This window comes from Poecilia formosa, unplaced genomic scaffold (genome assembly GCF_000485575.1).
Source record: "Poecilia formosa unplaced genomic scaffold, Poecilia_formosa-5.1.2 Scaffold563, whole genome shotgun sequence".
In the NCBI taxonomy this organism is placed as follows: Eukaryota; Metazoa; Chordata; class Actinopteri; order Cyprinodontiformes; family Poeciliidae; genus Poecilia; species Poecilia formosa.
Window position 1 is genome coordinate 283,198 of NW_006800502.1, and position 10,835 is coordinate 294,032.

Below are 10,835 nucleotides of genomic sequence, written 5' to 3' on the forward strand. Positions count from 1 at the left end.
CACTAATCAGCCGTGACTGATTAGTTTTTCAAGAACAGTCCAAAACACGACTTAATCAGTTAATAAATAGCTTCCCCCCGTCCATTTCATATTGTTTCTGAACTGTTCTTTGTTAGAGCAGGGGTGCAATACGTCGATCGCGGAAGGTTTTGAGTTGATCTCGACGCTGAGACCAGCAAGTCCTCCTCTGTCTACTTATCAAAACGTTCATAACTTTATTAAAGAACAACAACAAAAAGTCAACAAAACGTTTTCAAATTAATGACCCAACAAAAAATAATAATCTCAGTGATTTCAACAAGGTGTTGCACAATTCTGTGCATTTCGGTTCCATTATCAAAATAACTAGCAGAGCAGGAGCTTAAAATTAACTAATCATTGGAATCAATATTTTTACTTTTCCTGTCTACTTAACATCTTTTAATATAAAAACACGATGGACTGCCTCGGCGCCCGGCCACCGGGCTTAGCAAGGTTCCTGGGGAAACCCTGTATTTCCATACCCTATGTTTTCAACACCATTAAAAAAGCCCCGATTACGCCACAGACATTGCCTCTATGTTTCAGTTAATATTTCCACAAACCTTTGCTGCATCGCTATCACTGTCACATGACCGTGTTCATTGATGCTGTCATTGAACAAAGAGTGGAGAAAATAGTAAAACTCACTACCTTAACAGGCGTCATTAGCTGGAATTTATCATTGCAATAATGATTCAAAATTCTTATAAGAAATTTATCACGATAATACAATAAATGCCCACCCTTAAACAATATAGATGTTGTTGCCAATAAAGAATAGAATAAAACTTAATTCATTGCCAACTTGAAATTTACTCTGTCATACATGAGGATATGTCTGGACCGTCATTGAATGACACGCCTCTCTCTGATTGCGGAACAAAATTCCATCCCAAAATTTTCATATTGGAGCATACTTGGTGGTTTCAAAATGGAGGCCAAAATCCAGCAGATTTGTCTTATTTTATCAATCTGCTTTTTTTTTTTTTAAATGAATCTGAATTGTAGTAAATTAGTTATGGTTCTTATGTTTCTTTTGCCATGCCACTACTATATATCAGGTTTTAATAGACAAAATGCAGTTTCTAAAATATCAGTAGGTAACTTGGGTTTAAAAGTTGTGCTCTCTTTTTTTCAGTGAAAGGAAGATTTTTGAATTTGTGTTGGGTGATTTTGTTAAAAGTTACTGATATGATGTGGACCCTGTATGGAGTAGGAGTTCAATGAATGTCTCCGTCTCTTTCTCTATCTCCATGACCTTCCCAGAGATTTCTAGGCAGCCATAACCCATCATCTGTTCAGCTCTGGGTCTCCTACAACCGCCAGCCAATGAAAGCTGCCCAGTTCATGACCCGGCATCCAATCACCGTGAGTTTTAAAATGAACAGGGTCATTCCAGTTTCTAAAAAAAATCAGACAGAGATCCAACTCTGGGACAATTGTTGCAGGTATGTGTGTGCACGCGCGCGTGTGTGTGAGAGACATGATCTATGGTCTGAACTCTAAGTGACCTGCTGCTTCCCTCGCCCATCCAACAGGAGTACTACATTGCGGATGCATCAGAGGACCAGGTGTTTGTGTGTGTGAACCACACAAACAATGCCACACACCTGTACATCTCAGACACACAAGGCCTGTCCTTCTCTCTGTCACTTGAGAATGTGCTCTACTACAGTCCTGGGGGCTCAGGCAGCAATACACTTATCCGGTACTGCAAACACACACACACGAACACGCACACGCTCACTCAGATTTAGTCATCTGTCAATAACACATAAAATTGTTTAAGTAAGATTTGCCTGATTTGATTAAATACTTTCAGAATTTTACAATCCTATTTTCAACTAAATAGGATTGCTTGATGATGACTGAAATATTTTTAGCATTTAAAATCCACTATAATGCCTGGATAGATTCAAGCTGGAATAGGTCAGTGGCCTATACAAAACATATTCATTACTTTTAATACACAATATTATTCTCAGATATTGAGAATTCACCAGATCAGTTCTGCCTGTTTTGAGTTCATGTAGAAATGTGCTATATTAGCACAACGACAGGATTATGCAAAAGAGCTACAGCTAGCCACGCCCTCCCAACTCAGTGTTTGCATTAGCTCAGATACGTGAAAATGGTTCCAATCGCACAGTGGTACACCGTACATCTTTGACCAAGCAGCAGAAGAGGAGCCTGCTGAACGACCATCAAGCCACAACCACTGAAAAGTTAAATGCTGCGGATCTGACGCACATTTATATCTTTATTAATTCAAACTCTGTGGATTCTGCTTCGCTATTGGTCTGTGTGCCATGGTTAGAAGTTAATATCAGCTACTGCAAATGTGACCTTTTTTAAAAATATATATTTTTGAGGTTAAAGGAGAAGTACTTCTCTCAACATGTCAAAACAAAAGATTCAGACAATTTTGGTAATGTACAAGAGTCCAACATGTTTTCACAAACACTGCATCTTTTCAATGTAGACTGTCACTTTCAGTTTACTACAAAAAACCAAGTAAATTAGTGCTGTAGAATTTATCTGAAAAAAATGTTGAAACTAAGTGCACTAATTCTTTCCAAAGTGCTAAATAAAAAAATTGCTCTGCTATTGATGCATTAGCAGATTAGTGGGTATGTACACCGTTTAAAAGTATTGGAATAAAGACCGCTCAATAAAATTTGTTCCACATTTAGTTTTGGATTACATTTTTTTAATTTTTTATAAAAAAAAAAGAAAAAACCAAAAAAAAAAAAAATTTTTTCTACTACTTCAGAGTCAAGTTCTATTTCCTAATTTGTCACATGAGAATCTTAAGGGGTATGAATACTTTGTGGGGTAGTGTTTGTCTCAACTGGGTACTGGAAAGCTCAAATTTCATTTTCCAGAAAACCTATTTTCATGTTGTGTGCCATTTTTCTCATGACATAAAAAAACCTTTAAATTCATGTAGCTACAGTTGCAGAAAAAAGCCCGAGGGAAAAAAAAATTGTCATTCCATTTGTGCAGCTGTTGATCAGTGGGATATAGGTTGTCTTTCTACTGTTAGATGTTTGATTCCATATTGTTTATGGTACAACAAAGAGGGTAAAACTGTCATGAGGTGGTATGGTGGTGGTGAGGAGAGACACAGGGACCCAGGTTATGATGAAAATGGTGGTATTTAATGAAAGGTGTAGCTCAGTACAGTCCAAATCTCAGGCAGCACAGATAAGCAGGAACACAGAGGCTCAACACCGGTAGCGACTGAATTGACAACGACTGACACATATGAGCTTTCGCCGTCACAGGACTTAACAGTTCTACTGTGACGACTAACACAAAGACTGACTAGACACGTACGTAAGACAAACGTTTGACAAGGACCCGACAAAGAACACAGACAACAGGTGGGTTTAAATACACACAGGGGTAATCAAAGGAACGAGACACACCTGAGAAACAATCAACAGAGAAGACGCAGAGACAGAGACTCACAGGGAACAGGACCACACAGAAAAAACTCAAAACACACAGAAACACGGATCATGACAAAAACGTGATTAAATCCTGTTTGTGTCTTTATACGACAGTGAAACACATACACTGCTAGTATTTCATTTAGCATCATGTAACAACAAACAGAACCCATTATGACCTTGCTGTGCTGTCGAACCAGTAGTAAGGTCGTTACCATAGTAACCTCTGGGACTCAGAGGACAGCCTCCAGCTCTGCAAGCAGATGCTTGGACAAATCAAAGGCCGTCCAAACATGGACAGCATGTGCTTCCTTATCCAATAGAAACTCTAAAACTGTAAATGGGAGCTACTTGCTCCCATTTATTGATGATTTGTTATCTTTTCTCAAATTCATTGGGAGGAATAGCCAGCGTTGATTCAGGTGTGATCCTTCCTGATGATTCATTTACTGTCTCTGACAGCCTGTCCTCTGCTAATCAGATCAGTGCTGTGTTTGTGCTGTTTTGTTGGAGCCGGGTATTTCAAATATTTGGCAGCTGAATTTATGCATGTTTAATATAACAATGCCTCTGATTGACCATTCCTTAAAGGTAGCTTCCTGTTGCTCCACTGGCTTTCAGGTACTTTGCCAACGAACCGTTTGCAGACGTGCATCGGGTGGAGGGACTCCGGGGCGTTTTCATCGCCACGCTCGTCAATGGCTTGGTCAGCGAGGAAAACATGCGCTCGGTCATCACATTTGACAAGGGGGGGACATGGGAACTGCTGCAAGCGCCTGCCACCGACAGCCTGGGGGGAACGGTGGACTGTCAGGTACGGCAGGATCCAAACCACCTGGTGCTTTCAAATGGGACGTTTTTTTGTCTCGAGAAAAGAAAACAAACTCCACATTATTATTTTATTATTATTAAGAACAGTTTCCTAATTATTTAAAGTGGCAGTATTATGTAAAATTTACTTTTTAAATTTTTACATCATGTCACAATGTTGTTGGCTCATCAAAAACATACCTGTGTTTGAGAAACCCTTTAATCTCCATGGCAACCTTTCAGCTGTGCAAAACGCACTCAGCTCCTTCAGACTAGCCAGCAGCAATTAGCAAACACCTGGTAGAATTGTACATCTGCTGAGGTCCTTGTAGGACCTACTTCTCATAGCAACGCTGGTAAAAACGTCAATAGAGGAGCTGTGTTGTGAAGACTTCTTGAAGGTGGACTTTGAGAAAGAGCAAGAAGACCCAATTTCAAGGTATTATATTAAAAAGTCAAATTTTTAGGTCATATTTGGTATATACAAAATTTTCATAACCATTCGTAGTTACATGATTGTGCTATAAAATTATATTTGCCTAGAAAATACATACTTCCTGTTTAAAGTGGATACATCATGCTTTTAAATCCTTCCTTTCACATGTAAATCATTCAGTTATGGTCTATATAAAATAGGACTGCAATGCTTCCTGGTTATTGTAGGTCTACAAACCCCTCCTCTACACCTGTTCTGAGGTGTTTTAGAACAACTTGTTTTGCATTTTTCTTTTTTTATGTGAATGAAACATTTTGCGGTCTGCCCCCCTCCAGAGGGGCAGAGCATTCCACTCCACCCTGTCCCACCATTTTTGCAGTTTGATAGCAGCGATACAATTATCTACTTCTTTATCCTAAGTTTATTAAAATGTCATCAACAGAAGACTTGTTCATCCAACCTTACATGTTCGAGCCATAGTTTGACCCACAGCAGGAGAATGAAGACAATGAGCCTAAAGAGCCACATATTCAAATGAATGCATTACAATGGTGTTATTACTGTACTCACCATCCATCATCTGCATATTGTGGGTAGTTACCCACAATATGCAGAACAATTTTACTGTAGTGTTTAGACATGCCAGATAAATATAATAATTATTGATGCCAACCCAATTTGAATGAAGTAAACAAAACCTTGACATACATAGATAGATAGATAGATAGATAGATAGATAGATAGATAGATAGATAGATAGATAGATAGATAGATAGATAGATAGATACTTTATTCATCCCTTTGGGATTTACCCTCAGGGAAGTTGTAGTTCAGTCTCCCACACAGCACCAAAAAGTCAGTAACTTTTAACTGTTTTTTTTTTTAACATTAGCATTTAGCTTGATTCTACAGTTCCTCTATTTCTATTGTACTCCTGTTAGCCAGTGAGGGGTTGAAAAGTTTTATTGCATGAGGCACAAAGGAGTTCCTTAGTCTGTTGGTCCTGCACTTTGGAAGAAGCAGCCTCCCACTGAACCTGCTTTCCTGGCTGCTGATGACGATGACAGTGTGCAGAGGGTGGCTGGTGTCCATAATATCCTCGAGTTTCTATAGGGTTCTCCTCTCTGCCACTGCTGCCAGAGAGTCAAGCCTTGTGCCAACCACTGACCCAGCCCTCCTGATTTACTTCTTCAGCTTAGAAAGGTCTGTCTCCGAGATGCTTCCACCCCAGCACACCACAGCATATAAGAGGACGCTGGTGACAACAGACTGGTAAAACAACATCAGCAGCTTTCCACATGTTAAAGGATCTCAGCCTCCTCAGGTAGTACATCCTGGTCTGAACCTTCTTATAAAGCTGCTTGGTGTTGCTTGTCCAGTCCAGCTTTTTGTCCAGCCACAGGCCAAGATATTGATAGGTCTGCACGACCTCCACCTCTCCCCTCCTATCAGAACTGGTCGTGGACTGCCTCTTTCACTCCTGAAGTCAATGACCAGTTCCTTTGTCTTGGAAGTATTTAGCTGCAGGCTGTTTCTATGGCACCAGACAACAAAGTCTCTCACCAGGCTCCTGTACTCCTCTTCACTGTCCTTAATGCACCCCATGATGGCAGTATCATCAGCGTACTTCTGAATACGACATGTTTCAGAGTTATTGCAGAAGTCTGAGGTGTACAGGGTGAAGAGGATGGGTGACAGCACCGTCCCCTGCTGGGCTCCAGTGTTGCTGACCACAGTGTCAGACGTGATGTGATTCATCCTGACGAACTGTGGTCTGTCGGTAAGGTAGCTGCAAATCCAGGTGACTAGGCAGGAGTCCACTTTCATTCTGGTGAGTTTTTCCAGAAGTGCAGGGGGCTGAATTGTGTTAAACGCACTTGAAAAATCCAGGAAGGGGATCCTTCCACTTCCCTTGTTCAGGTGCGAGTGGGCTCGATGTAGAAAGTGGATGATGGCATCCTCCACTCCAACCTTTGCCCAGTAGGCAAACTGCAGGGGTTCTTCAGCATCCTGTACCTGCATTCTGAGGTGGGTGAGGAAGAGCCTCTCCAGAGTCTTCATCAGATGTGATGTCAGTGCTACCAGTCTGAAGTCATTCAGCTCACTGGGCCTGCTCTTCTTAGGGTCAGGAATGATGCAGGATGTCTTCCAGGGTGTGGGCACGCTCCCAAGTTGCAGACTAAGGTTGAAGATTCGTTGTAATGGTTCCCCTAGCTCAGTAGCACAGATCTTGAGAATCCGAGGGGATATTCTGTCGGGTCCTGCAGCTTTTCGGGATTGAAGCTTCCTCAGTTCTGCCCTCACTTGATCAGCTGTAAAGTGTGGAGGAGGCAGTGTGGAGGGAAAGAAAGTAGAGGGGCTACTAGGCTGCCTTGGAGGAGGAGGTTGGGTCAGGGGGCTGGTATGGGATAAAGGTGAGATGAGGATGCCATGATGGTAGAATGACTGTACCTGATGACAAGGAAGAGGATCTACTGGGGGAAAGCACTGGGACAGAGTAGATGTAGTAATGGTGGGTGAAGCATAATGGCTAAATCTATTGAAAAAGTTATTCAGTTCATTAGCTTTCTCTTTACTTCCTCCCTCTGTGGTAGTTCGAGCTTTGTGCCCTGTAATGGTTCTGAAATCATCCCAGACATCACTTAAGCAGTTTTCCCTCAGCTTCTGCTCCACCTTCTGTAGCAGTCTTTTGCCTTCCTCAGACAACATTTCACCTCTCTTTGTGCTGCCTTTATCTTCTCTTTATCTTTAGTCCTAAAGGCCATCTTCTTCTGATTGAGCACAGCCTTTACTCCTTGTGTTACCCATGGTTTATTATTTGAGTAACATCGAACAGTCTTGAGGGGGCCACCACATCTACACAAAAATTAAGGTAATCTGTGAGAATGCAAGTCATCCCCTCTAGGTCCTCACCATGAGCTCCCAGCAGCATATCCCAGTTTGTGATGTTGAAACAGTCTCTCAGGGCCTCCTCTGCTTCAGGAGTCCATCTTCTGATGGAGTGAGTGGAGACACCCTGCCTTTGGACCAGGGGGATGTACTGGGGCTGTATGTACTTTGTATGTCTGACTTGCCTAATGGGGGAAGAGCAACAGCCTCATATACATCTTTTACATTGGTGTACAGTAAATCAATTATCCTGTTTTTCCTGGTGGGACAATTGACAATCTGGTGAAAGGCAGTCAGAGTGGAATCCAGGGTGACATGATTAAAATCTCCAGATATTATTATGAGTGCTTCAGGATATTGCAACTGAAGTTGTGCTGTGATACTTTGTATCTTTTGACAGACAGCAGCTGTGGGATGTAAACACAGATGGAGATCAAGTGACTGAATTCCTGGAGGAGGTAGTAAGGCCGCAGGCTGACAGCCAACAGCTCCAGATCAGGGCAGCACAGCTCTGCCTTAACTGTGACATGGCCAGGGTTACACCAACCAGGGTTAACGTAGATGATCAAACCGCCACCTCTGCTTTGTCCACATGCCTTCGGATCTCTATCAGCTCTGACCGTTATAAATCCGCGCAGAGTAATGGTAGTATCCAGTATGCTGTCAGTTAGCCATGTCTCCGTCAGGATGAACAGGCTGCACTCACGATAAGTCCGCTGATTCTCCAACGCGGACATCTCATCCATCTTATTGTGTAGTGAGTTGACATTCCCCATGATCATGGAGGGAAGTGATGGTTTAAAACGCCTCCGGTTCTCGGCGAGCCTAGCCTTAAGCTTAGCTCCAGCCTTGCAGCCTTGATACCTCCTCCTTGGTTCCACTGGGATGGCTTACTTCCGTCCATTCGGGCTCTTCCTAAGGGCCAGCAACTTTTCTCTTGAACAAACAAGACAGCTGACTCTTTGAGGTAAATAAATTAAGACAAATAAAGTTAATAGTGCTGAGAAGCGACTAGAGTTGCTGCCGTTAACATACATCTTAATTAATTAAGGAGTAAGCTAACTGGAGCGTCAAGAATGTCACTGAATGCATTTGGATTATGCGTTTCCCAAGACAAAATTGGCAAAAACAAAGCCAAATAATTATATCCAAAACATGCAGTACAATTATATCCTCAAGGAGGTAGCTAAAAGCTAGCCCACAATGCAATATTAGCAGAAGGCTCCAGGCTACTATCAAATCAATGGCCACAACATCATTATCAACACAAAAAATGGGTCTAAAATAAGCTTTGCTGTCATTTTAGTGTTTTTAGCAGCTTACCACTTTGCTGTGTACCTTGTTTAAGAAGAGAGAAGGAACTGACCCTCAATCATATTAAGTTTTTGGGAAAATCCCTCTTGATACTGGCAGAGGTTGCTGAAGCACTTGCTCTTAAGGAAGAGCTACATGCAAACTGACTTTTCCCGCTGAGCTGCAAGCATTTCCAAGAAAAGTCTAATTTATCCAGACACCTCAAAGAGGCTGGAGGCAATGTAAGGAATTGTGTGTATTAATACATGCACCAACGAACATTTTGACTTAATTACTTCCAAATTCGGAACAACTGAACTTGGACTACAAAATCACTGCAAGGAAAAAAATGGCAAATTCACAAAACTGAAGTAATAACCTTATCTAGCAGTTCAATAGCAAATTTGGTGATGTCATAGAAAAGAAAAACATTATAGTGAATAGAGAAAAATTAACACACTGAAGAATATAACCTGGAAAGAATATAAAGATATCTACACAGCACCGGGAGAAAATAAATTTACATTTAGTTCACTCATAAGCACTCAAAGTATGCCAAAAAAAATTCATTAAAAAAAAAAAGGATTTTGTATATTTACCCTTTAAAGCTAAAAAAAAAAAAAGCAAGCGGAATAATTTGAAAATAGTGCATCAGCCTGTGTTTTGATATTATTGCAGTTGTTCTTCCATATTCTCCGAAAAGAATATAGAAAAACTCCTACTTTCTGCGTGGAGTCCTCCTGTTTTCCTCATTTGTCTGACTTCCCTTCATTTCTCCTCCCCCAGCTCAGTAAAGGTTGCTCTCTGCACTTGGCCCAGCGCTGGAGCCAGCTGTTTAACATCCAGTTGAGGAGGATGTCCATTCTATCCAAAGATTCGGCTCCAGGACTTATCATGGCCACAGGTGGGAGAGCCAGAAGTGTTACAGACGTTAGAAAACCCTGCCAATCACCAAGGCAGCTTCTTCCACATGTTTTCTGTCTCCTACTTGGCGTTTTGCAAAAAGCAAATTGGATGTTTGATGTCAATTTTTTTAAATCATAATTTTTATAGCCTCTTCCATAGAAGTCTTAAAGGAGAGGCTATATGGCTCTTCTGTACAGGAGAGCCATATAGCTCTCCTATACAGGAGAGCCATATAGCTCTCCGATATAGGAGAGGCTCCTATATAGTCTATATAGGAGAGCCATATATAAAGGCAATATGGCTCTCCTATATAGGAGAGCCATTTCGCCTCACCTAGGCTATATGGCTCCTAGGCTATATGGAGAGGCCATTTAGCCTCACCATATATGGCGAGGGAGGGAAAGGGAGGGATTCAGCTCCCTTTGCTGAATTCCTCAGCAAAGGGAGCAAATCCTTGGAAATTCCAAGAATCCCTTTGCTGAGGGTTCAGATACACAGAACACCTTTCAGGGTTTTTGCAGCTATTTAGAAAATCTTCCACTTTATGAATTGGATAATACTTTATATTAATCTATCACAGTGTTTCTCAACCTTTTTTTGGGCCAGTGCCCCCCTAGCCTTTATCTAGGTCCCTCACCGCCCCCCACCAAAGAATTTGTAGGCTACCTTGCACTCACTATTATTTTATTATTAATATTACTATCACTATTGTAGATGTTTTGATTTTTATGCTTGTTTCTGTATTTATCATCAAAACAATTTCCCAGAGAACAAAAAAGCAATGTGATAGAAATTATTTTCACAGGTGTTTACAAAAAATGCAATGAACATTCAAGTTAAAATCGGTAGGCCTAACAGCAGCCAATCAGAGTAGATATTCTTATTCTGTGCCATTTTCTAGTTGTTAAATATTCCACAAAATGACCAGATAAAAGATGTACAGCAATGCCAGTTAAAACTTTGAATTATCTGCAAAACGACTGAGCTCTGCAACATTAAAACATGGGTAGAACCGTAACTACGTT

General features: G+C 41.2%; 1 protein-coding gene across 2 annotated transcripts in view; it reads left to right on the forward strand.

Moving 5' to 3' along the window:
• Window positions 1-10,835, forward strand: part of LOC103129659 (sortilin-related receptor-like) — a 117,060-nt gene that overhangs the window by 98,086 nt on the left and 8,139 nt on the right. For both annotated transcript variants that reach the window (XM_016665304.1, XM_007540832.2), the window contains 4 exons: window positions 1,288-1,389; window positions 1,560-1,729; window positions 4,098-4,290; window positions 9,691-9,808. In XM_016665304.1, coding sequence (XP_016520790.1) covers window positions 1,288-1,389; window positions 1,560-1,729; window positions 4,098-4,290; window positions 9,691-9,808 — 583 coding nt within the window. The remainder of the gene's footprint in view (window positions 1-1,287; window positions 1,390-1,559; window positions 1,730-4,097; window positions 4,291-9,690; window positions 9,809-10,835) is intronic.